Raw genomic sequence first — 24,038 nt, 5'->3', positions numbered from 1 at the left:
TACCGACATCCCACCCAGCGCATGGCGCCAGGAAGGTGTGCAAGCCACGTCATATATCTACAGCAGTGCATGCAGGTGGAGATGGGGGGATTGCGGTCAAACGCTGTAAGCACACCCCCTCCGCAAGATAAGAAAGAGACTCCAAGAGGCGCTCAGGCCTCACAGCCCGCGGCGCGGCAGGCGCGGCCCAGCTCCTCAGCGCCAAGGCACTGGCTCTCGTCCACCAGCTTCCCCCTGGCGTCAAAGAGCACGCCCTCCTTCTCCAGCAGGGCGCGCTTCTTGCAGACGTTGGGGGTCTGGGGTCCCCACTGCCCGCTGAACCCTCCCAGTTCCAGGCTGGCGGCGATGACACGGTGGCACGGCACCGCGGGGGCGTAGGGGTTCCGACGCAGGGCCTGCGGGGCGCACAGAGTGCCAGGTGTCCCGCTCATTAACTCGAATAAGCTGATTTGTTGCCGGCAGGCCGACTCGGTCCTCCCAGTCCAGCACCTCAGCACTGAACCCTCACCTGGCCCACTGCCCGAGGAGCGCTCTTCAGGACGGCGGCCATGGCACCATAGGTGGACACCTTGCCCTCGGGGATGCTCTTGCACACGGCATACAGCCTCGACTCGAAGACCGTGGGCGGGCGGTTGGGCTTCACCTCCGCGACGGACACGCCACTCGGGGCGCGGGCCATCATGTCGATCAGTTTCCCTGTTCTTGACGCGCCTGCCGCCTTGCTTCCTGCTCCAATTCTCTCTGGAGCTCGGCTTCCAGATCGTAGCCGGTCCCTACCCGGCGGATGGTGTTGAAGTAAGTGGTGCCCACGAAGCCCACGAGGAGCGCACCTACGATCAAGTTGGAACGACGCCGCGCCACTTGGGTGAGCCTGGCGGTCACGCTCCCAGACATGCCTTGAGCTGATGTGTGATATGATGGAGATGGTCTGTGCAGTTGTGGGGTTTGGGGAGATCCCGCAAGGCAGGGCTCCGTGCGGTGCGTGCTGCCGCCGATCCGCGTGAGCTCGATCTGGATCAGTTCGCTCCGAAGGATGCAGTGTGATCTGCCAGCGAGGCTACACCTCACGCCATGCTGCCGGCATTGCAACACTCGATCTAAGTGAATTTCATTTCGCGATGCATAGGACTCTCTTGCCGACCCCCGCTCAGTTTACCTCTCTCTGGGGTCGCACTGCGCCGGCACTCTTCTGCACCCACCCACAAAACCAGCTCTCAGCCAGGTCGCGTCAGGACAGGAGGACCTCGAGAGCCTTCATGGGCAAAAAAGCTGATGCACCTGCCCAGGTATGTTTTTTTTCGCCCAAACGCTTCTCTGGCAACCTAGTTGCTGCTCCTCGCAAAGCGTACAGCCACCCGCAGGCCACTGACGAGGCCCTCACACATTCCACAGGCCATCACCATCATTGGAGGCGGGCGCATAGGCCAGGCCTTGGTCGACATGGGACCCGGCTCCGATGTGCGCTGCGAGGGTGGCCTCTTGGATGTCACCCCTGCCCTGTGTTGGTCGGGGTTCCTCGCATCTCAGCAGATGTCCATGGCATGTCACTACCGACCCTCTCCACCCTGCACGGCAAGTGCGCCCAGCAATCTAGCAGAAAGCACCAGACCTCCCCGCCCCATTCACGTGCCAGGTGCTGCTGAAAAGGGGCTCCAGCTTCCCCAAGGATGCGCCCTCCCCCATCATCGTCTGCACCCGCAACGACGCTCTGGAGGGCGTAATAGAAAGCGTGCCCAAGGACCGGCACGGCGGTGTGTGAGGGAACAGACCCTTGGCTCTGGCATGGTCTGGCTTGAGGTGGGGATTCCCCGCGTTCAACTTTCTGGGCGGCAGTTGCCACCCACACCTCTCTGTTAAGCCGCACCCCCTCTCCCCAGTACACACCATCACACACCCCTTTCAGACCTGGTATTCATCCAGAATGGGATGCTGCAGCCCTGGCTGGAGGGGCGGGGTCTTGCCTCCGCCACCCAGCTCCTCGTCTACTTTGCTGTGGCCAAGGCTGGTGACACTCCAGTGGATGGGAAGACCGACGTCAACCCAGAGGGGCTGACCTCGGTCTGGGGGCCTCACTCGGAGGCCGTGGCGCAGCGGCTGGCTGCAGGGGGCCTGGCCTGCAAGGTGCGTGCCAGGCTGGAACAGGGCTTGGGCGGGAGCGTGCGAGGCGCATGCGGAGTTGAGAGGGGCTGGGGAGAGGGGGAAGCTTCACGCTTCTCTCCATGCATGCGTGGGAGCAGAGCCCCGGGTCCCCGCCACGCTGCCTCCCAGGTGCTGGATCGCCCTGCCTTCCTGCAAGCCATGCTGGAGAAATTGGTCTGGATCTCGGCATTCATGCTGGTCGGAGTCACCCATGGCGGCTGCAGCGTGGGCGAGGTGGAGAGGGTGCACTCTCAACAGGTAGGTGTGGGGAGGAGGGTGTTGCTGCCACCCGCTGCAGGGGTCTCATGGGGGTGGGGGGGAGGGGAGGGGGGCCATGTGATGGCTTCCACCAGTACCAGGTAGCTGCGGCAGGGCCCCCAGGCCCCCCTGTCTGGCGAGGTCGGGGATTGGAGGTGCGGACGCGCAGCCAGGGTGGCTGCATGTCGGGCCGGACCTCGCAGCTTAGAGCTCGTCGTCAGCCGGCCCACCTGTGGCGCAAGCCCCCCCTGCCGCAGACGGCCGAGCTGGTGGAGGAGCTGGCCAGCGCCGGGGCCGCGGCGTTGGGTGTTCGGCTGGAGGCCGGCGCCTGGGAGCGACTGGCCGCCTACGCGCGCTCCGTGGCAAACTACCCGACCGCGCTCAAGGAGTTTGAGTGGCGGAATGGCTGGTTCAAGGAGCTGTCCCGGGAGGCGAGTGCCTCTGGAAAGCAAGACCCGTGCCCCATGCACACGCGCCTCTTGGCCGGGCTGGGCTACTGAGGACCAGGGCCATGGCGATGGCAATGGCTGGGCGTGGCCATTGCGAGCGTGAAATTCCTCAGCGTCCGGTTTCGGTGAGCAGGCGAGCCCTGAACCTGGGAGTGACCCTTCAGGACTGAGGCTGAAAGCACAGGCGGACCTGACTAGAGCAGCAGATCCTTGCCTGAGGGCTTGGCATGCGAGGCAGCAGCGGGGCATCGTGATGCAACTCACTCACAGCCGTGCATGCGAGCTTGCGGTGGAATGGTAGAACATGGAAGAATGAGATGCGACCGGCATCAAGCTGGTGATGCCTGCCTCCCATGCAAAAGCCACAGATACTAAGAGTGTGGTGCACGAGCAGACGAGCATGCTCCGCCCGTGCGTAGTGAAGAAAGCGGACATTGGGTGGGTGTCTACCTCAATCGCCAACTGCTCTGGCAAGCTCTCAGGCATGGTGAGCCTGCTGCTTACAAGGACTATGGGTGTCTACAATCTCTGAACCGTGGCCCAGCCAGTGCTGCATGCCACCAGACCCCTCACAGTCGACCCCCGGTTTCGGCTGAGGTGCAAATTCCTGGTTCTGATGTCACTGCAGGATGGTCTCAGGCGAGAGCATGATCACGCGTCAACAGTACTATATGCCGCAGTTTGTGAGGCCTTGGCATCAAACACGGAGCTGCAAGGGCATCAGAGGAAGTGCAAGATCTGGCCTTGCATGTCCTGAAGCGGTACATGAACGGAGGACCCTCAGGGCAGTGTCCGCACAGAGTCCACCGCTCAACCATGCGTGAGCTCACCCAGTAGCCCTCCCCTGCATCGGGCTCAGTGCGCCACAACTCTCTGCCCGTGCTCCCAAACCTACATTCCCGCTGCGGCGGCCATAAGGTTCTGCACACGACGCCTGGGGCCTGGGGGGGGCTATGCCATAGCACCCCCATGCTGACCCAATTCTCAGCGGTTGGGCGGGGGTGCCAATGTCTAAAGGGTCGAGCATGTACTTTACAGGACTCAGCTGGTCCACTAGCAGGCAATGGGAACCCCCAGCCCCATCCAAGGAACCCATGCATCCAGCATGCTACGAACACTGCTGCCTACATCATTCCAGTGGATACACAGACGGTTGGTGTTGCACCAAAGGGGGAAATGGCAGCTTGGATGCACCCCGTGGAGATGGTGCATCAATGCTTGTACGTATTGGGGAACATGCAATTGCTTGGGTATCGAGAGACTAGGCAGAAAGTTGGGGAGCAGGGACAGGATTGATTCTTACGGCACCGTCTGCCCAGATGATCTGATTGGACAGCGTGCGTCCCATGGCGGTGACCGTCCCCCTGCCGTAGTCTGCTGGGAGAGTGGCCTCGCACCTTGCGTGGAGACCAGCCGGGATGCATTTGAGGGACATGTCTGGTCGGAGATCCTCCTGGAAGGTCACCCAGATGTTCTTCAGCAGCAGCACCGTAGTGAGGAACACCTGGCACCTGGACCGCTCGTCGCCGATGTCGTAGCAGTACGCTCCGTCGATGACAATCTGCCCTGAGGGCGGAGGAGGCGCGAGTTGCCCTGGGGCCAGCACCGGTGCCGGAGGAGGGGGTGGGCTCGCTGGGGCGGGCGGGTTTGCATCGGACTTCAGCCGCAGCGTTTGAGGTGTCCTCAGCATCTCCAGGACGCACGCGCCTTCCCCCTGAACCAAGTTGTGGCAGAACAGGTTGTCGCCATGGTTGTTGTTGCCCACATTCTTGGTTCCATTATTGTAGTTGCCTGGGGTGGGGAAGGGGGGCGAGGGGTAGAGGTCACCAGTGGGCCTGAGCAGACAGCCGGCGCAGGCAAGCATACTGGTGCTGGCGAGGGAGCAGGGGCCCGTGGACTCATGGGGCCTCCTCGATGGAAACAGAACAGGTGCAGGCTACTTTTGAACGTCATGCTGGACCTGGCCTGCACCCCTGCACGCACCAAAGTTCTCATTCCCAAGGTTCGCGTTGCCCTTGTTGTAGCGCCCCGTGTTGTTCAGGCCCTTGTTGTAGCGGGCATCCCATTCGCACTCGTGCTGCTCATGTGGGATGCACTCGACCAGGAGGAGCATGTCGCAGGCACCGTCGCAGGCGGCCATGCTGGCTATGTCCAGGATGTGGATGTCCACTCCGGGAAGACGCCCGGGCAGCTCGACCTGGGTGTCCCTCAGGACCGTCGTTACCGCCTTCGGGAAGCCTTTTGCTCTTTGAAGGGGGATTGTGGTGACCGGGCATGTCCTGACACCTTGGTCCTTGTCGCTTTTATGGAAAGGCGTACCATGAACCTACACCCTTTCTCTCAATTGGAGAGCTGGCCATGATGCCCCTTCCCTACATCGCAACTCACCTGCAAAAAGCTGGACCGCTCGTCTCCGAGACGAAGAAGAGCTCACCATCCACACTTGGAAAGGAGTGAGGAGGGATCCCGTATGACTAAAGTTCAGAAGGGCCTGTCATGTGGTGTCATGCAAGTAGGAGGCGGACCCTCCACCCTGCGCTTATACTGCACACCTTGCGGTTGGCAGGGCGATGAAGGTGGAGTTGCACTCCGTCTGCAGGTGATCGAGGCAGTGAGGGTGAGGAATTTGATTGGGTAGCTCGGCATGCGTTGCACAGTTGTCAAAAACCGCCGGACAGCACCCAGACACGTTGGACCTAGTGCATCGGGGACACTCACCGCAGCCAAGGACAATGAGCTCATGGCCGACACCATAAGTGCGATGATGACCAGCGAACGCATCGTGAGAAGATCTCGCGACTTTGATCAAGCTGCGCGCAAGTTGCGCTGTTGTAAGCAGGGGTGCTTAACTTCAGTTTGTCGATGTCCCCCTTTAATGTGTTACAAAATTGCTGAAAATTAACTATTGGGAGTGCTCCTGAGGTTCTGGTGAGGCACTCGTAGTCTGGAGGCTCGTGCTTGCCAAGTGGAGGCTTGCCCGTGCGGTTTTCCTTTGGGTCGCGGCTCTCCCGGTTTGGGACACCTGTCGCTCGCTCCATGTTTCGTGGTTGAGGGGTCAAGAAAAGGATCTGAATCACCTGACAACATAACTAGTCCGTCCTACCGTGCGTTGTTGTAGGTAGGAACCTGTTGCTGGGTTTTGTGCAGGTTTGTTGTAAGCTTGCGGCTTCCACCGTATGATCCTTCGATCCTTCTGCAGTCGAGACACTGCCCACCCACCCCTAGCTGCAACTCTCTTTGACACCCAATACAACATCCACTTCCCTCTTCTTGGCTGTGCGATGTCCCGCGTCCGTAGTGTCGCGGGTTGAACCCGCGCTGTGGATCTTGCTGCGAGTTGGCCATGATACATCCCAATATCTGAGTCAATGACCTGTGAGCCACCCATCGAAGAAGCCGTCAACTGGCCGCCCTGACTCACCTAACCTTTCCTTTATTTTCAAGAGAAGTAATTCGTTTTCTTTGCGAATTGGGGAGAGGGGAACCCTTTTCCCATCAAAGGAGGTACATCAATCTTCACAGGGTGGGGCCAGAAGTGCTTGCTTCAATGTGGGAGACAGTCCATCATCTTGCAGGTAGCTTCTAAGCATCCCTTGTAGATGCCTTCTGGGGATGTGCTCATCCCACAATTGGGGATGCGCATCGTTCTCAGCATGCATGGAACATCGGTTTGTTCTGGAACCCCCCAGCAGAGGTCTTGAGGGCAGCACGATTCCCCAAATCATCTCCCTCATTCATGTCAAGTATTAAAAGAGGATGCACGGTCCCTTACGCCTCTAGCCACATGCCTGCATGATGGGGAGCACCGGCCTGAGGGCATCAACTCTGAGAGTAGGGGCACGAAGCATATCAGACAGGGACATGCAAACTAGGATCCCCGTTTCTTGAAATTGAACCCCCCCCCCTCTATTTCAATGGTACAGGCTACATCAGCGCAGGCCTGTTCCCTTTGTCAACGAATATTCCTTCGTCCTCGCTGCTGCCCCTCTACACCCTTCCCTTGCTCAGCTCACGGAAGTCCAGCGCAAGGTCCACCATCCACAGCTAACCCTCGCAGGGCCTGTGCATGATGTCACTGCAAGCAACCCGTGGCCAGATCAGAAACCGCCACTCCGCCAGGTGCAGGCTGCTTCCAGCCCATGCAGGGGCAGAGGAGTGCGCTGCATGGCCAACATCTGGACGTGGATCCGGCACCATATTGCCGCTGCAGCTGTTCTTCGAGCGCCCCAGGGCGCATGAGCTGCCCATGTGTTTGCACTCCCAACAGCCCGTCTTTGCATCGGACTCAGGGTCTCACAGATCTCGACCCGTGCTCTCGCACTGACATTTACGCTGCAGAGGCCAAGAAAGTGGTGCAGACGGCTCCTGGTGGCATGCAGATATTGCAGTGCGTCCCCAAGACTGGCCTCCTGAGGGCAGTTGGACTGTGGTGCCGACGTTCAAGAGGATGGGCATGACATGCAGGGGAGTGCATGTGTCACGTGGCTTGTCGAGTGGAGTTCCAGCCTCACCCCCAGCACTAATATATTCAGCATGTTACAGGCAACATTGCTGCTCATGGCATTTCAGCAAGAATAGGGGCTGAGTGAGACTGTATCAAGAAAGGGAGTGACTTTATGTGGTGCTGCAGAAGTGCATGTACGTATTGGTCATGTCAAACCGTCGTTCATGGTTCTAGGCGGTGGAGGGGGGAGCAGGTGCACGGGTGATGTGGATGGCATTGTCAGCGTGGATGTATTGGTTGGACAGCGTTTGCCCCGCCGCGATCACCCTGCCGTCGCTGTAGTCACCCCAGGTCATGGCCTCGCACTTGATGTTCAGACCCACAGGGAGGCACGTGCCGTACGCATCCGGCCGGTCACCGTCCTGGAAGGTCAGCTGGATGTTTTTCATCGGCTGTGCGGCGGTGACGTACACCTGGTACCCGGTCTGCTTGTCGTTGAGCTTGTAGCTGATGGCGCTGGCGATGACCAGGTCATGTGAGGGTGGGGGGGGTGCCATCTGGCCTGGGGGCAGGACTGGCGCCGGCGAGATCTTGGGTGCCGGGGGCGCCGGGGGGTTGGGGTCGGTCTTCAGCTCCACCGTGTCCGCCGTCCTCAGCATGTCCAGGGAGCACTTCTCGTTGTCCTGGCGCAGGTTGTGGCAGAACCTCTTGGAGCCAACGTTGTTGTTGCCAACATTACCGTCGCCGACGTTGTTGGAGCCTGGGATGGGGGTGGGGCGAGGGACAGGGTGAGTAGCAGGCCTGGATTGGCAGAGGGGGCGCTGGCAGACAGACTGGCCCTTGGGAGTGTGAAGGGGGCATGGTGGCTGAGGCCTTCACAGGGAACACCAGGGAGAGAGCAAGCCACCCGGCAAACTGGAGTCGGCGCGCCCATCTGCACCACAGCACGCACCGAGGTTGTGCTCCCCGACGTTGTTGTTGCCAGTGTTGCGCATGCCCTTGTTGTTGTTGCCGACGTTGAGCTTGCCGTCACGGTTGCAGTTGTCCTCCCCCTCCGGGACACACTCGACGAGGAGGGCCAGGTCGCACTTGCCATCGCAGATGGTCATGGATGCAATGTCAAGGATGTGGATGTCCAGGCCATTGAGATACTTGGGCAGCTGATCGGGGGTGTCGAACAAGGATGTAACCACTCCCCTCGGGAAGCCTCTCATGCTGTGGATGGGGAGCGGAGGGGTTGGGCCTGTCACGGTATGGGTGCAGTTATTGGTGCAGGTGCATGCCTTGGGATCGTATCTCCCAGCAATGGTGAGTGTGAGCCACGGGGCGTCCCTCCCGCTCAATGTCTCACCGGCAGAATGCTGGGCCGCTTTTCTCCGAGATCAAGTACAGCTCACCATCCACACTGCGAGGGGTTTGAGGAGTTCGATGTTACTTTGTAGGCAGGGAGGGCTTGAAACCAGGATCCTTACAGGTGCATGGTGGGCCTGCACGTTCTGCTTCCATCGCATACCTCGCGGTGGGTAGGCTGAAGAACGAAGACTTGCATTCGGCCTGCATGGCAACGGTGCGAAGCCCATGAGCGAGGAAAAGGACACTGGGCATGCCTGTACGGTTGACCACTGCTCCGGGCGACACCCGGACATCCTCCGGCTCAATGCGTCGCGGAAACTCACCGCAGCCAGGGAGACTGAGCAAAGCGCCAGCAAGAAGGCAGAGAGGAATATAGCCGCACGCATGATATTTCAATTGGGTGATGAAGTTGATGCTGGAATGAGCAGGTGTGTTACTGCGGTGAGACGAGGTGCCTCGGGAACCAGTGGCGACGATGAACTCCTATCGGGCAAAACAGAACACACAGGGTGTTGATGCCCAGCGATATGATTTGAGTATCAGAGGATGAGTTCGAGGAGTCGTGATGCTTGAAATGGGCTGATGAGTGAAGGTTATATTCAAGTACGTTTGCCCGCGGCCCGGAGACCGCGGGTCCGGCGACCGCCTACCTTGAGAGAGGTGCGGTGCCACGTTTTCCTGACCGGGCGAGGTCTGGCTCGAGGAGACCCAGTGCGGTCATCCCGGGACAATGCTAACCGCCTAGTCTGGAGCAACCTCAGCCGACGCATGTGGTGCAAGGAATGAGATGCAAATTGTCGTTGGATGGCCTTGCGAGGGCCCCGGTCAGGCCGGACCTACAAGCCGCACTTCACGAGGCCTTGCTGTGGCCAGTCGGGGTTGCAAAAACATCGCACGAGGCAGGTTTTTCTGTTAAAAATCATACAATCGGTATCGCATCGATCATAAGGGCGATATAACGCGGGCGTCACACATCGGTCCTGCCCGGTGTCCCACACTGGGCCCCTGAGAGCCGCCGAGGACTCCTCTCATCCTTAGCCTCCCCAGGCCCCAGATGCCTCCCCCCCACACTGCTCGCCTAGATTCTTGCCTAGATGTTAACAAACAATGGTACTCACAGCAATGTCAAGGTCATCCTGGCTTTCATCTGCCTGCTGGAGCAGTCTGTCGCCTCTTGACACTCTCCCTCTCGAGATGGGTTCAAACACGGCATGCTCTGCGGTTGACGTGCCGCTCCTGAGAGCTGGTCTCGACCTTCCAAGCGAAGATCACAAGCGGTGCAGCTTCTGTCAGGGTCTTGTTTACTGGGTCGCGCTCCTCCCAGCGTCCCCTTCCCTTGATGAGGGAGATCGCAGTCGTCGGTGTCTGGAATGCTTACCTGAGCCCCTGCTGACCCTCTGGTGATGGGGGAGGATTGCCTGGGATGTCGCGCAGAGGCAGTGGTGGTGTGCTGTCACTGTCTACAAGGGGTAAAGCAGTGGCACTCCTTGGGTCTCAGGCTCCATGCATGTCCAAGCCAGATCAGGAGAGGCAGCAAGGGGCGGGTCAGATCTGGGTGGCTCCTGTGTCCCATGCATTACGGATGACACGGCTGCTGACATTAAGGCATAGGAGGTGGAGTAGATTGGTCACACACCAGAAATGGTGTAGGATCATCGAGTGCCCTTGAAAGAGCTACAGGAGCGCATGTATGCATTGGACACAAAGTCAGAGTGCCGTGGTTCTAGGCAGGAGGAGGGGGCGCAGGGACACTGGTGATGCGGATGGCGTTGTCGGCCTGAAGGACTTGATTGGACAGCGTGTGCCCCATGGCGTTGACCTTCCCGCTGCTGTAGTCACCCCAGGTCATGGCCTCGCACTTGATGTTCAGACCCACAGGGAGGCACGCAGCATACGCGTCCGGCCTGATATCGTCCTGGAAGGTCAGCTCGAGGTCCTTCAGTGCCTGTGCCGTCGTGAGGAGCACCTGGCACCTGGACTGCCTGTCGTTGGCCTTGAAGCACGAGGCGCTGGTGATGACCAGCGCGTGCGAGGGTGGGGGGGGTGCTGTCTGGCCTGGGGAGAGCTTTGGAGTTGGTGGAGATGGTGAGCTCTCGGGGGCAGGTGGGGTGGGGTCGGTCTTCAGCTCCAGAGTGTCTGCAGTCCTCAGCATGTCCAGAGTGCACCTGTCTCCATCCCGGCGCAGGTTGTGGCAGAACCTCTTGGTGCCAACATTGTTGTTGCCAACATTCTTGTCTCCGACATTGTTGGAGCCTGAGGGGTGGTGTGGTGGGGAGGCACAGGTGAGGGGGGGCGCGCAGTGCATCTGACAGGGCAAGGGCGGAGGCAAGCAGGCTGTCCCTCGGGAGAGCAGGGAGCATTGTGGGGAAGGGCTTCACAGCAGGGGTGAGGGGGTTGGCAGGCGGCCCTGTGATTTTGGAGAGTGTGAGCCCTCCCTGCATCACAGCGCGCACCAAGATTGTGTTGTCCGACATTGTTGTTGCCCTCATTGCTCATTCCCGTGTTGTTGTTGCCAATGTTGAGCTTGCCGTCAAAGCCGCAGTTGTCCTCCCCCTTGGGGACACACTCGACGCCGAGGGCCAGGTCGCAGGTGCCATCGCAGATGCTCATGGCAGCGATGTCAAGGATATGGATGTCCAAGCCATTGAGATGCTTGGGCAGCTGATCGGGGGTGTCAGGCAGGGATGTAACGACTCCCCTCGGGAAGCCCTTCATGCTGTGAATGGAGAGCGGAGGGGTTGGGCCTGGCACTGTCTGGGAACAGTAATTAGTGCAGCTGCATTCTGAAAGCTTGTAGTCTTTCACTCGGGGGAATGTGTGAGCCACGGGGCGCCCCTCCCGCTCAATGTCTCACCGGCAGAATGCTGGGCCGCTCTTCTCCGAGATCAAGAACAGCTGACCATCCACACTGCGAGAGGGGTACAGAGATTGATGTTACCATACAGTCAGGGAGGGCTTGCAAACAGAATCCATGCAGGGACATGGTGGCCCTGCACGTTCTGTTTCCATCGCACACCTCGCGGTGGGTAGGCTGAAGAATGAAGACTTGCATTCGGCCTGCATTGCAATGATGCGAAGCCCGTGAGCGAGGAAGCAAGGAGACTGGTCATACCAGTACGATTGCCCACTGCTCCGGGCGGCACCCGGACATCCCTAGAGTTCGCCAGACGACTTACCGCAGCCAGGGAGACTGGGCCAATCGCCAGCAACAAGGCAGAGAGGACTATAGTCGCACGCATGCTATTTCAAGTGGGAGATTAAGCGGATTGGAACGCACGAGTGTTTCAGTGAGGTGAGGCGATATCCCTCGGGAACCTATGGCAAAGATAAGTTTCTTTCCAGTGAGGCCAAACACACAAGGGGTTGTTGTTCATAAATCCTGATGCGAATCAAACGAAGTAGACACGTTGATTTATGATGTTGGAAGGGGGTCAGTGAATGAAGGATAGCCTCCGTTCCTCGCGAGATCGCGCGTCCATCGTTCAGAATGCGGTACGGTGCCACGTTTTCCCGACAGTAAACACCCTCCGGTCAGGAGTCCCTGCAACGTGTCAAGACACATGCTTGCTGCATTCTTGCAGGATGCATTCCCAAAATGATTTCTCCCATGAAGATCTACGCCTTTCCCTGCCTTCCACCCCGTGCCGAGCAGGCATTGACAGGCTGATCTTGGCGGCCACATTGTGTTTGCCCTGTGTCCCCCATAGTTCGGACCAGTAGCTGGTCCGCTTCAATTTGAGCGTCGCGAATTGGGTGCTTGATAACTACAAATCGACCCCTTGGTATCGTTCGGCTGCAATGTGGAGTTCATCAAGCGATTGCAAGAGTCGACGTCCGAGATGTAGACCGGTCGTGCCACATGGTGCTTAGTCGTGAAGATTAAGCTGCATCAAAAGCAGGTAAAGAAGATCCAGTTCTATCAGGCTGAGTACAGCTCGTGTCGAGACATGCGTCGCCACATAGTAGCCTAGTCTTGGCATGGATGCTTCAAACCCACCAGGCGGAAGCACCAGGCACCCTGCTTTGTGACCTGTTGACTCCAACTTGACGTTGACATTCCTCGCGTTCCTTTACGTGCACCACCCGCCCTCTACCATGCATACCCATCATGAAAAGCTCGTGCCCAGGTCCTTCAACTGTACAGGAAGGAAGCTAGGCCAGCCGAACAAGGCGCGAGCGTTAGCCACACTTCATTGTGCGCTTAGCCCGGTCCAGGGGCTGAAAGTGGAAGGGACGGTGGCATGTAGGGGACTGGCTGTGGGCAAGCGTTCCCATAAGCATGGGGTTTCAAAATCTAAGACGCTTTCATGTCAGGATGGGTTGTCTGTTTGCATCCCAGACATCTGTCAACTGTGACTCTCTCAACCAGGGACTTGAATGAGAGGTCCACATCCCATTAGCGACCCTTGTATGATTGTAGCATAAGCGGCTGGACCACCCATGTCCACGATACCGACGAGCATCTGGCGTACGACAGCCATGGGAGGGATCCGACCCCGGGCTACCGGTGCACGGAACAGCTGGACGTACTCCCCACGATACCATATGTTCGCGCTCCACACGGTCATTTATGGGCCATGCGCCCGTGCTGTGCGCGCCTCCAGGGGTGTCGGCCCGCCCCACCATGCCACCAAGTGTCCCCTCCCCGACCCTGCGGGCATGTGCCTGACGGGCGCCCCGCGCCGAGCGTGCTCGGGAGCAGGCATGGCAGGCTGGCACCGCCACTCATGCGGCCACAAGGGGAGCGTCGAGGCCTGCCCGCCCCAGCACTGGCTGTGTCCAGCGGCACCCTCCTGGGCGGCAGCACATGGGGTGCGGTGGCAGCTCGTCCCATGCGCCTGCTTGGTTTCTGGCATCACCCACGCGCCACACCCCACTCCTAGACTCTCCTCTCACAACCCCCTTATCTTCCCTTTCCATCCCCGCCCCCCAAACCCTTCCCAGCACCATTGTCCCCCCTCGCCACAGGCATGTGGAGCGCGCTGTCCGCCATCGGCGCTGCGTCGCTGTGGGCGGAGGGCACTCCCTGGGGCGCGACCCTGACCGCCCCCCTCATGGCCACGCTGGCAGGACTGCTGTGCAGCGCGACGCGCGTGCTGCCCTCCCACTCCCCCGCCGTGTACGGCACGGTGAACGGCTACCTCCTACCCCTGGCCATCCCGCTGCTCCTGTTTGGCGCAGACCTGCGCTGCATCCTGCGCGACACCGGCCGCCTGCTGGTCGTGTTCCTGGGCGGGTCGGTGGCCACCATCGCCGGCGGCCTGCTGGCCTACGCGCTGTGCCCGCTGCGCGCCCTGGGACGCGACGGCCCGCTGGCCGCCGCCGCGCTGACCGCGCGCCACATCGGCGGCAGCGTCAACTACGTGGCCGTGGCGGAGATGGTGGGCATGGCCCCTGCCACGCGCGCCGCGGCGCTGGCCGCCGACGACCTGGTGGTCACGCTCTACTTCCTGGCCATCTACGCACTGGCGCGGCGCGCGCCGCCGGAGCCGGCGGCGCGCAACGCCGCCGGCGACGCGCTGCCCTCCCCCCGCGCCGCCGAGCGCGCGGCGCACCCCGTGACGCTCAAGGGCGCGGCCACTGCGCTGGCCGCGGCGTGCGCGCTGTGCTACGCCGGCAGCGCGGCGGCCGCGGCGGCGGGCCGACATGGCGCCGCCATCCCGGCCATCACGCTGCTATCGGTGGCGGCGGCCACCGCCGCGCCGCGCGCGCTGCGCGCGCTGGTGCACCCGGGGGAGGTCCTGGCCGGCCTACTCATGCAGATCTTCTTCGCCGCTGTCGGCGCCAGCGGCGACGTGGCGGCTGTGGCGGCCGCCGGCCCGGCCCTGCTCGCCTGGTCCGCTGTTAGCGTCGCCGCGCACATGGCGGGGGTCCTGCTGCTGGAGCGCACCGCGGGGTTTAGCCGCAAGGAGACGGTGCTGGCTAGCAACGCCAATGTGGGCGGGCCCACCACTGCTGCCGCCATGGCCGCGGCCAAGGGCTGGCCCTCCGCAGTGCTGCCGGCGCTGCTGGTGGGCATCTTCGGCTATGCCATCGCCACCTTCATCGGTCTGGGCATGGTGGTGGTGTACGCCCGCATGTGAGCCCCAGCCAGCAATTGTTTAAGAGGAAGGGAGGGTCCATCGGGAAGGGCACGCTGACGACGCCCATCCCCCCTCCTTACCCAACCCCGCCACAAGACTGTCGTGCTACCTTGAAGTAAGACGGGCCTGGAGATACTAAATACAGATCAGTGCAGCACGCGCAGTCAGGTATGGAGAGTAGAGTGCGGGAAGAGCGGAGCAGGAGCGGGCAGTTCTGACCCTGTGGGCGACATGTTGAGTTCCCATGCGAGGCAGTGCTGTCAAGGTGGGTGCACGTCGGGTCAAGGCTCCGGGGTGGGCAGGCGTACGTTCGGCTGCCCCCTGAACGTCCATCCCCTGACCGGGACCACGGCGGGGGCCGGCGGCCACCCTCCACAAAGTGCGCAGCTCGCGGGGCGCGGGCCGTGCGTCAGGCCACGGCACGGCCGTCGCCGTGCTCGGCGGCCCAGTCCGACATGGCCAGCCGCCAGGCGGCAAAGGACTCCTGCCACGCGGCGTACTGGCCCTGCCACTCCTCATGCGCCCGCGCGCGGGGGCTGCCCTGCGTCGCGGCCGGGTCCGAGCCCGCCCCTGCGGCCCCGTGCGACGGCGGACTGCCCCCGCTCGCCGCTCCAGGCACGGGCGTCGAGGGCCCCGCGGGTGCCGGGGCGTCCTCGCCGCCGAGCCGGATGGCATCTTGCGCCGGCTCCGCGTCGGCCAGGCCCCAGACCACGCCGGCGGGCACCTCGGAGTCTGGCCGCGCCGCCTCGCTCCCCCCCCGCGGCGCGCCCCGCCCAGCCTCCGCCAGCCAGGCGTCCCGGAAGCTGGGGCTGAGCGCGGTGTCCTGCGCCGCCGCGACGCCCTGCCCCACCGGCGCCGAGCTGGCGCGCAGGAGCAGGGCCCGCGCCGCGCAGACGCGCGCGCGCACGCTGTCCTCCTCGGAGGAGCTCAACTCGTCGTCCGAGGTGGAGGCCCAGCTGTCGGCGTCGTCGTCGACGCCGCCCCTCGCACGGTGGCGCGGGCTGGGGCGGGGGGGCTTGGGCGTCCAGCGCGCTGCCGCGGCGGGCGCGGCAGGGAGGGGGATGTCCGCCGCGGCGGACTTGGAGGGGGACCACCGGGGGCTGGGGCTGGACGACCCCAGTCTTGCCTGCGGGCTGACGTGCGGGGTGGGGCCAGGGCTGGACGACCCCAGTCTTGCCTGCGGGCTGACCTGCGGGGTGGGGCCAGTGAGGAGGCCGAGGTTGAGGGGGCGGGGAGGCAGGGGAGGGGCGGGGGTCAGTGAAGCGCAGCCCGGCGAGGTGCCCCGCACTCAAAAAACCTGACACAGGCACGATACATGCACCACTGGGGCTTGACACTCTAAAATAGCGCACACGGGGCGGATGCTCGCAGCGCAGCCAGGACGGCATTCGGCAAGTGGAGCCCCCCGATCACAGCGTGATGATCCCAGCCCGACATCCACGACCCAGGCACTCACGCGCGGCACCACGACCTCCTTCCGCTCGGGCCCGGGGGGAGGGAGGCTGGCTGCTCGCTGAGGGGCTGGCAGGACCATGGCAGCCGACAGGGAGCTGGCATGCTGGCCCCTTGGCACGGCCCTGGTTATGCCGGTGGACTGCGGGGAGGGACGGTGGGCAGTTATGGTCAGACTCCGGTGAAAGATGTGCGGCCCTGGGATGCGGGCGCCAATCCCGGACCCACCATGATGGGGAAGCTGAGGCCCGCCGGGGCCGTCGCTTGAGGGGAGCTGTCCGGGGCAGACGGAAGGTTGGCGGTGGAGGGGGCATCAAAGGGGCTGGCGCCCTTTGCAAGAAGCATGAGGGGCCGGGGCGGGCAGGGAGGGAGTCCCCTCCACCACCCCAGGGTGCGCCTATCAGTATTCTTTGTGGGTGCCGGCTCTCCCGGTGCAGCCCAATGCTGCCGCCCCGCGCCGTGATGGGCCACCCAAGTCCAAGCAAACAAATATGAGTTCTTCCTGCTTGTTTACGGGCACCTAATGAAGCGCCGGGAGTAACAAACATTGCGCGCGCCAGGGGTAGATCACGCGGGGGCATGACGCCATCCAACCCGACCGTCAGATTCCTCCCCAAGCCAGCACCGAGCTCCAGCAGGGTCAGTCCCAACTCTATGTACAGACGATCTTTGCACGGCAGAAACACGTATCATGACCCCTCATCATTGGGTCTGACAAGCTATCGTCCCCATTCTACATTGCCCGATTCCAAACATGGCGTTATACACCTTTCAATGAGTATATTAGCCCTTGAAGCTCTTCACTTTGTCGCCCCACTCCTGAATCACCAGTCCGTCCTCATACTTTGTATTCTTCCAGCTCTGGCGATTCTGCATGGCCCCAGCGTATTCGCCAATCGCGGGGAAGGCAGTGTACACATCCCAGTCCTAGAGCATGGACGGGGGAGAGATTGGACACCATCCCAACAACCTAGACACCTCAGACCTGACGCCAGACCCTGCATCAACAGCCTGTTGTCGCACCTTAAACTGCTTGGTGACCAGCTGGACATGGTGGATTTTTGGAGCCAGCTCAAGGTCGTTGGGTCCTACCGACTTGCCATGAATGTAGGGCTTGTGGCTCTGCAAGCCATGGTATACAAAATCCATTGATGAACCAACGACTGCTGTCAGTGAACGAGTCACCGACTGTACAGTGCACCGAGGGGTGTGCACTGTCCAAATCCACTGCCCCTCCCTGTTTCCCACATCTGCACCCCCCCCTGCCTGTAGGAAGGTGTCAATCTCCTGCAGCTTGGTCCTGAGATATGATCGCTTCTCCTTCTCTTCAGCCTTGTCAAAGCTCTGCAAGTAACTCACAAAAGCTGGGAAGAGGCCCTCACCCCTGCAGTGTGGAGGGGACGGCTGATTTCAACAGCAATGCCTCCCAGCCAGTTGCCGGCATGATTTGCAATCTCTGCCAGAGTCCCTGCGTTCTTTACCAGAGTCCCAACCTCCTCGACATTAATCTTTCTCTAGCAACAACTCACACGTTCTTGCTGTCGCCGGACTTTCCAAGAGGGGGCTCAGGGATCTCGTCCTCGATGTAGTCCACAATGGCTGCTGAATCTGCAATCCATTTATTGGAGTTCAGGTCCTTTACAGCAGGCACCTTCTTCTCAGGATGAGCCTCGCTCAACCTGCACAGCTTGGAAGCTAGGAGTTGGCCGGCGCTCTGATGAAAGAAACACCCCTAATGCCCAGGGGAAACAATCTTCAAGCCCCTAGAGACCTGCTCATCACAGAGCTCTACATACCACTCCGGCTTGTCATGGGTGTTGACGTAGTGCTTGACATACGGAATTTGCTTCTCTTCCAGAGTCAACAGCACTCGATGTGTGAAGGGGCCTGCGCGCGAGCAGGGAAGCCTACCCTGAGATCCTGGTCGATGATCCGATTGCCCCAACAGCATACATACGCTCTGACAGGTGTCCACTTGAACAATTGTTACCCAAACTCACAGTCGCCGAGTTTGCCCTCGAATGAGCTCTTCGCCCCATCCTTGGGCAGCCCCTTGACGGCAACCTCGAATCGCTCCTTGCCGGCCATGGCCTTGGCTGCAACCGTCAAGAACTGCCTCCTTGAACTCAGCAAGGGAGATGGCGTCGGGCGGACGGAGGCGTGGATGTTCAGCATCGGCCTCATAATGTCGGAACTGGGTGGACTGGCAGGACCGAATCGAGCACCGGAATGTGCTTGCACAATGGGAAAAGCTTCGTGGAATCACACACTATCGCGAAGCTGCCTGTCCCTCCCTCAGCCCAACCTCCTTCGCATCATGAAGTGGATATGACATGACTTCTCCATGGAGAAACTCGAAAGTCTTTGGGCGAGTCGGTCGGTTTCGTGGGTGGATACCGATCATTTTGTCCATCCCACTGCAAGCACCATCACGTGGAGTGAGCATGCTGCAGAGCATGAAATTGCAGTGCAATCAAGGCCTTGGCATCCTCGGCACTCAACTGATTCAACAGAGGCTTGCGCCAGCCGGGAACCCCTGCAAGATCAGGCTTGGATCCGGGGAGTGCCCCATCCGCCACCCGCCCCCAGCCGCGCATGGCGGCAGCCTCTTCAGTCCGTGATGATGTCCGACGCCAGCTTCTTGATGCTCTCGCCCATGGCCTTGTCGGCCGCCGCCTTGCACTCCGCCTGCACGGTAGCCGGGTCCACCTTGGTCACGCTCACCCGCCTCGCCTGCGGCTCCCTGTTGGGCTGAATGCCCCGCAGCCGCCGCGTCAGGCTCACCAGGCTGGCCCAGGGGTGCGATCCCCGGCGCAGGGTGTGCGCAAACAGGGGCCGCGCTCCCCCCAGGCCCCCGCAGCAGGGGCAGGAGGTGAAGCGGCGGCCCAGGCAGAGGGGGCAGGGCTCCTCGTGGGACATCTTGCCCTCCCACCCCACCACGCCGCGCCCGTCGCACAGCTTGCACCTGCTGGTGTGGGGCGGGGTGGCTGGCCTGAAGGGCGGACCGGCTGGGCGTGCCCGGCGCAGGGTGCAAGCCTGCCCATCGGGGGTGTGCGATCGGGGGGGTGCAGGCTCATGCTGCCGCCGCGGGGTCATTCCCGCACACCCTGGCACCCAGCCTCACTCCGTACACGTGCCTCTGGATGCCAAACCCCTTGCAGGCCCGGCAGCTGTGGACTGCCTTCCAACGCGCTCGCAGGATCGCCGCGATGATGGCGGCGATGAGCAGGGCCAGCCACAACTACATCACGCGAGGCGGAGGGTGGTGTTGGACGACACACTCCCTTCCTGCTGAATGAAAGTCTTTGAGATGGACTCCTGGCCACACATGCCCCAAGGCTCAGCGACTTGTGCCCATTGTCGAGGGTCGGGGACAGGCCTCTTGGCATGGAGGCTTCCCGGTACGTGGAGGGCCAGCCATGCCACACCAGGCCCCAGCAAGACCTCCCCACCCACCTCCCAATTCTTCCTTTCCCAACCACAACGCTTCTCACTGGGAGCAGGGACGGTGACAGAAGGCTGGGTCCAGATCTCCTGAGGGAGGGCCCCGCTGAGGTGCGCAAAGCCAGGGTGAAGGGGACGCTGGCGAGGGTGGGCGCAGCAGCCCAGTCCTGCAGCGTACCGGTCCTCAGCCTCCGCATCAGCGCTCCGATCCGCTGAAGGAACTTATCATCCAGGCAGCGACCGCATGGCTGGGGTGCAGTGGGCCCCAGGGACCACGGGGGAAATGATCCTGCGACGGCGGCAAAGGGGAACCACCGGGCCCTCCAGCGCCCCTGTGATGTGGTGCGGACTTGCAGGGTGGAAGAGCCAGATCTGAATGAAATGGGGCAGCTATGCTGGGGGTGTATCAGGCATGACGACCCGGGCATGGAATGCTCCGAGAACTGGAAGGAAGCTTGGTTCCGTCAACTGCGCCACGAATCCATCAGGCACAGTGCGACGGTCATGAGCGGGCTGGAAATGAGAGAATGCCAGGTCAATGGATAACTCCAGTGAGCCGTATCCCTGTTGAAGCCTGCGGGCCTCATGCCTGGGAGCTCAAGTACGGTGCGGTGTGTGCGTCCATGTGGCCCGAAGCCTGCTGCTTCCCGCCTTTCTCGCGTCGCTCCTTATCTTGGCACCTTCAGTGTTGCAAGCTTGGAAGCACATCTGGAAAAGTGGGCCACCACCACTCTCCTCAACTTCAACTTGAGGAAGACCTCAAACATGTTGACGAGCCTGAATTCCGCTTTCGCGGGGCTGAGCCTGCGGCCACCGGCCCAGGCACGGAGACCCCAGCCCTTCTTCAGCTCCCGATCCAAGGAGACGACGGTCATGAAGAGCAGGCACACTTTCCAAGTGGAGGTAAGCTCTTGAGCTCGAAAGCGGGCCTGGCGTGGAGGAGGATGGCATCCGATGCGTATGCGGTGGAGCACGCTTCTTTGGAAGCTAGAACGAGATGACCCAGACCCCGATCCGGGCCCGATGCAGATTGTCGTCGGCAGCGAGGAGCCGCAGGATATCGCACTCAAGCGATTCAAGCGGGAAGTCATGAACACGGGACTCGTGCAGGAGGTAGGGATGTCTCGATGGAAAGGGGGGTTTGGGGATTCCATCAGGTTCTACATCCAAGGAGCGTGTCTTGAGTACTGACCGTCTCAACCTGTGCGTGCATGGGTGCAGGTGCGGCGCAGGCGTCGCTTCGAGAACAAGGTGGAGGCCAAGAAGCGGAAGAACAGGGAGAATCAGCTGCGGGCAAAGCGGTGAGGTGACGGACTGAGTTGAAGTGCACGCATCAGGGGTGGCATTGCTGTGCTTGCTATCATGCATACCCCTGCACAAGTATCCGACACAGAGTGCCATTTCAGCCACTCTGCCCTGTCCTCGCGGCAAAGGCTCACATCTCTTTTGTCTCATCCCTATGCAGAGTGCGGCAGTATGGAAGCAGGGCGCAGAAGCCTATGGCTGGCCTTCAAGGCCCCTCAGTCTTCACTGACCTGTTCGGCAGCCTGGACGACATCTTCGCTGACGACTTTGACAATGGGGCAACCCAGCAGCCGCGGCAGTACAACAACAACTACAAGGGCAATGGATCGGGTGGAAGCGGGAAGCCTTACAATGGTGCCGCCAAGGCTCCGGGAAGCTTCACGCCGAGCCACACAGTCAACAAGCCTGTCCTCGCGGAGCAGCGATGATGGCTGGCCACGTTGGTTGCTCGTTGCTGCACATGTAAAGCACACAGCTTTCTCCCGTCAGCGGGCAGGCTTCAGTCTCCACTAAGCCACAGTTAACTGGACTCGGAGGACTGGGCGGCGGTAAACCTAAATTTCCTCCTGCAACGTCTACTCATCCAACTAAGCCGCCAAAAGAGGATGCATCTTCACTGGGGAGGGCGCGTCAATCGCCTAGCTTAAACCCCTTGGCGAGAAGCTTGCGAGGCACAAACCTGATCGCCGCACGGAATACTCCTCGATCCAGGCACGACTACATTTCAGTGGAATTCGCGTTGATAATCACCCGTGCATAAGCATCGCGACAGCTTGCATGTTGACGTCGCTGCGGTACCTCGCCTCTAGGGTTTCCGTGGAGCCTGGCAATGCCCCTGGCCAGATCCCGGAACCAGCAAAGCGCTTACTTTGCGATCAGTCCCTGGCAAAGTAGGAGACATACCGCGGCGCTGCCGTCGGGGGATCACACCGTCGCAGAGGAGGCCCTGCTCGCTCCTGCACCGGCGGCAGGGCCCCTTGGCGAGGAGACATGCCCCCCGCCGCCCGAGAAACGATCCAACCCCGCAGCCCCCTTGGTGGTAAACTGGAAGCGGCGCTGCGTGGGTGGTGACCCTCAGGACCCCCTGCCTGTCACCGAGCAGGGTGCAGGGCCTCCTGCCCAGCTGGTACCAAGCAGCCTCGACCCAGGGAGGCACGACGACGTCCTCCTGCCACCCAGCAGTCTCCAACCCGGCTCCCTACGGCTGGAGGGCACTGCCCACCTAGCCTTTCACCCTGATGGCAGACTTTCAGGTGGAAGATGAGCCCGCAGATTTGTCACCCGGAGCAGCTGGATCCTGCGAGCTCGGCCATCTGCACCCCACGTGCTTCATCTCAATCAAATCCTCTCCGTGCGCCATGCAGGGCACATCCTGCACCCTACCCCGGCGGGGGGCTGGGGCTCCATGGGCCTGATGGGCCGCCGCCTGACCAGCTACAGGGAGTGCACCCGCGATGCAGGTATGGCTCTGGTGTGTGCGGCTGGAAGGTTGCAGTGCCTTTTACGTGCCCATGGTGCAGTGTGACGCACTCCCAGGGCGTCAGGCATACAATGGTCGTGATATTGCCCCGTGCATTCCCAGCTGTCATGCTGCCCTCGCCCATCTGGCTCCCCCATTGCCACAGAGTGGCAGCTCTACCTGCTGACCCTGGTGACCAACATGGGAGACCTAGAGGCCATCGCCGAGTGCACCAGCGGCGACGCGGCTTGCCTGAGGTGCGCCTGGTCCCTGCAGCGGGAGCATGCCACTCAATCATACGCTCAGAATGATACGCATGGAGCACACCCCGATCTCGCTGAGCCTGCCTCACCGCAGGGCACCGGCAGAGCTGGAATGCATGGAGCTTGCTGAGCTGGGGCGCAGCCTCCCAGACCTGAAGCCCAGCCGTCAGTGGCTGGGCCTGGACTTCACATGCACCACACTCCTGGTAGGCGAGACAGGGCCAGGGGTATTTCCGATGTGGAAAAGGTACTTGTTTGCAACCGGTGGCATGCTCCGCCATGCTGGCACCATCGCTGCTTGAACCACCCGTCATGGTGTCAAACTGCCCCGCACACCGCAACCCCGTCTCGTCACCCCTGCAGTTGGACGCAGAAGCGCAGCGTCACCTGGCGCGACTCAGAGTGGGGAGCTGGGGAGAGGGGGCCTGGTGCTGCATCGGCCCCGCCGCTGTCACCCTGTGTCAAGACAGGGGGCGTGGTCGCCCCGAGATCCCAGAGGGACAAGCGCCAGGGGTGCCGCTGGCCGCTGGATGGAGGGTGGTTCTGGACGACGAGGAGGCATGGTAGCCCTTTGAATCCCTGCCCACCAACCGCTCGCTGATTGGCCTGAAGGCCCAGTGCACAGGAATCATGACACCGATGGCGGGAGGCACGCAGTGCCAGCAGGCGTGTGCTTGGGGAGCAGGACATGCCACCGCTCGCATGGACTCCCAGGAGCACCTGGCGCCCAGGGGGGTCCATCACTTGGTAATCTTGCCGTCGCGGAGCTTCTTGCGCAGCTTGGCGCGCGCTGCCTTGGTCAGCTTCTTCTCGCCTGCCGAGTTTGGACGAGGGGTGGTGAACATGGGAGGCCATGCAGCCAAGGCCAGCGGGTCGGGAATGGGTCCCATGCTGGGGAGGGCACGGTGCAGGGCCCCACCGGCCTCGAGAATCGCCGCGCACTCCCATCCTCGCCGCGCCCCACCTCCCCCGCCACCTGATACTCACCCTCGTCGGCGGCAGTCGCAGCGGAAACGGGTTGCACGGGCGCCGGGGCGGGGCGCGCTGCGGGGGTGGGCGCCGGCTGGGCGGGCGCCGGGGCCGGGCGGGCGGGCGCCGGGGCGTGGGATGCCACGGGCCCGGGCCCAGCGCTGGCCGGCGGCCTCGCGCCTGCAGCCTGGCCGGGATACGGGCGAGCGGGCACGGGCACCGGGCGATGGCTTACGCCTGTCGGGGGCTGGGGCCGCTGCGCCTGAGGCGCACGCTGCTGCTGCGTGGGGGGGCCGTGGGGCGCCGGGCGCCCGGCCCCCGGCGAGGGGCCGGGGTGCCGCAGGGGCGTGGCCGGGGACGAAGGCCCGCGCGGGGGCGCCGTTTGACTGGTGGGGACCGGCCTGCGCGTAATAACTTCGT

The 24,038-nt window shown here is 61.9% G+C and overlaps 12 protein-coding genes across 12 annotated transcripts in view; 4 read left to right on the top strand and 8 right to left on the bottom strand.

The window, feature by feature from the left end:
• Positions 1 to 152: 152 nt before the first annotated feature.
• On the bottom strand, positions 153 to 679 carry F751_6485 (Methylated-DNA-protein-cysteine methyltransferase; the record flags this gene model as incomplete). The annotated part of the gene is made up of 2 exons (XM_011403713.1): positions 153 to 395; positions 509 to 679. The coding sequence occupies 2 exons, from the start codon at positions 677 to 679 to the stop codon at positions 153 to 155; spliced, it is 414 nt and encodes a 137-aa protein (XP_011402015.1).
• A 761-nt stretch (positions 680 to 1,440) lies between these two features.
• Positions 1,441 to 2,897, top strand: F751_6484 (hypothetical protein; the record flags this gene model as incomplete). The annotated part of the gene is made up of 5 exons (XM_011403712.1): positions 1,441 to 1,458; positions 1,634 to 1,751; positions 1,904 to 2,121; positions 2,269 to 2,397; positions 2,655 to 2,897. The coding sequence occupies 5 exons, from the start codon at positions 1,441 to 1,443 to the stop codon at positions 2,895 to 2,897; spliced, it is 726 nt and encodes a 241-aa protein (XP_011402014.1).
• Positions 2,898 to 4,107: 1,210 nt separating this feature from the next.
• F751_6483 (hypothetical protein) lies at positions 4,108 to 5,588 on the bottom strand (the record flags this gene model as incomplete). The annotated part of the gene is made up of 4 exons (XM_011403711.1): positions 4,108 to 4,637; positions 4,830 to 5,092; positions 5,399 to 5,439; positions 5,565 to 5,588. 4 exons carry the CDS (start codon positions 5,586 to 5,588, stop codon positions 4,108 to 4,110), a joined length of 858 nt encoding a protein of 285 aa, XP_011402013.1.
• Positions 5,589 to 7,520: 1,932 nt separating this feature from the next.
• On the bottom strand, positions 7,521 to 8,504 carry F751_6482 (hypothetical protein; the record flags this gene model as incomplete). The annotated part of the gene is made up of 2 exons (XM_011403710.1): positions 7,521 to 8,050; positions 8,243 to 8,504. The coding sequence occupies 2 exons, from the start codon at positions 8,502 to 8,504 to the stop codon at positions 7,521 to 7,523; spliced, it is 792 nt and encodes a 263-aa protein (XP_011402012.1).
• Positions 8,505 to 10,366: 1,862 nt separating this feature from the next.
• Positions 10,367 to 11,358, bottom strand: F751_6481 (hypothetical protein; the record flags this gene model as incomplete). Its single annotated transcript, XM_011403709.1, has 2 exons — positions 10,367 to 10,896; positions 11,097 to 11,358. 2 exons carry the CDS (start codon positions 11,356 to 11,358, stop codon positions 10,367 to 10,369), a joined length of 792 nt encoding a protein of 263 aa, XP_011402011.1.
• A 2,012-nt stretch (positions 11,359 to 13,370) lies between these two features.
• Positions 13,371 to 14,726, top strand: F751_6480 (putative membrane protein YjcL; the record flags this gene model as incomplete). Its single annotated transcript, XM_011403708.1, has 2 exons — positions 13,371 to 13,455; positions 13,612 to 14,726. The coding sequence occupies 2 exons, from the start codon at positions 13,371 to 13,373 to the stop codon at positions 14,724 to 14,726; spliced, it is 1,200 nt and encodes a 399-aa protein (XP_011402010.1).
• Positions 14,727 to 15,135: 409 nt separating this feature from the next.
• On the bottom strand, positions 15,136 to 16,523 carry F751_6479 (hypothetical protein; the record flags this gene model as incomplete). Its single annotated transcript, XM_011403707.1, has 4 exons — positions 15,136 to 15,450; positions 15,577 to 15,915; positions 16,183 to 16,320; positions 16,407 to 16,523. 4 exons carry the CDS (start codon positions 16,521 to 16,523, stop codon positions 15,136 to 15,138), a joined length of 909 nt encoding a protein of 302 aa, XP_011402009.1.
• A 438-nt stretch (positions 16,524 to 16,961) lies between these two features.
• On the bottom strand, positions 16,962 to 18,266 carry F751_6478 (Glutathione S-transferase DHAR2; the record flags this gene model as incomplete). The annotated part of the gene is made up of 5 exons (XM_011403706.1): positions 16,962 to 17,105; positions 17,202 to 17,300; positions 17,427 to 17,562; positions 17,708 to 17,786; positions 18,179 to 18,266. The coding sequence occupies 5 exons, from the start codon at positions 18,264 to 18,266 to the stop codon at positions 16,962 to 16,964; spliced, it is 546 nt and encodes a 181-aa protein (XP_011402008.1).
• A 522-nt stretch (positions 18,267 to 18,788) lies between these two features.
• F751_6477 (hypothetical protein) lies at positions 18,789 to 19,819 on the bottom strand (the record flags this gene model as incomplete). Its single annotated transcript, XM_011403705.1, has 3 exons — positions 18,789 to 19,143; positions 19,310 to 19,419; positions 19,673 to 19,819. The coding sequence occupies 3 exons, from the start codon at positions 19,817 to 19,819 to the stop codon at positions 18,789 to 18,791; spliced, it is 612 nt and encodes a 203-aa protein (XP_011402007.1).
• Positions 19,820 to 20,645: 826 nt separating this feature from the next.
• On the top strand, positions 20,646 to 21,355 carry F751_6476 (hypothetical protein; the record flags this gene model as incomplete). Its single annotated transcript, XM_011403704.1, has 3 exons — positions 20,646 to 20,735; positions 20,844 to 20,923; positions 21,088 to 21,355. 3 exons carry the CDS (start codon positions 20,646 to 20,648, stop codon positions 21,353 to 21,355), a joined length of 438 nt encoding a protein of 145 aa, XP_011402006.1.
• A 977-nt stretch (positions 21,356 to 22,332) lies between these two features.
• F751_6475 (hypothetical protein) lies at positions 22,333 to 22,951 on the top strand (the record flags this gene model as incomplete). Its single annotated transcript, XM_011403703.1, has 3 exons — positions 22,333 to 22,387; positions 22,553 to 22,643; positions 22,744 to 22,951. 3 exons carry the CDS (start codon positions 22,333 to 22,335, stop codon positions 22,949 to 22,951), a joined length of 354 nt encoding a protein of 117 aa, XP_011402005.1.
• A 497-nt stretch (positions 22,952 to 23,448) lies between these two features.
• Positions 23,449 to 24,038, bottom strand: part of F751_6474 (hypothetical protein) — a gene marked incomplete at both ends in the record, with an annotated part of 2,066 nt that continues 1,476 nt past the window's right edge. Inside the window, one exon of the mRNA XM_011403702.1 lies at positions 23,449 to 24,038. This exon is cut by the window's right edge and continues 1,291 nt beyond it. Coding sequence (XP_011402004.1) covers positions 23,449 to 24,038 — 590 coding nt within the window.

This window comes from Auxenochlorella protothecoides, assembly GCF_000733215.1.
Source record: "Auxenochlorella protothecoides strain 0710 unplaced genomic scaffold scaffold90, whole genome shotgun sequence".
NCBI classification, from domain to species: Eukaryota; Viridiplantae; Chlorophyta; class Trebouxiophyceae; order Chlorellales; family Chlorellaceae; genus Auxenochlorella; species Auxenochlorella protothecoides.
The sequence above is the reverse complement of the archived record's forward strand: the minus strand, read 5'-3'. Positions and strand labels throughout refer to the sequence as shown.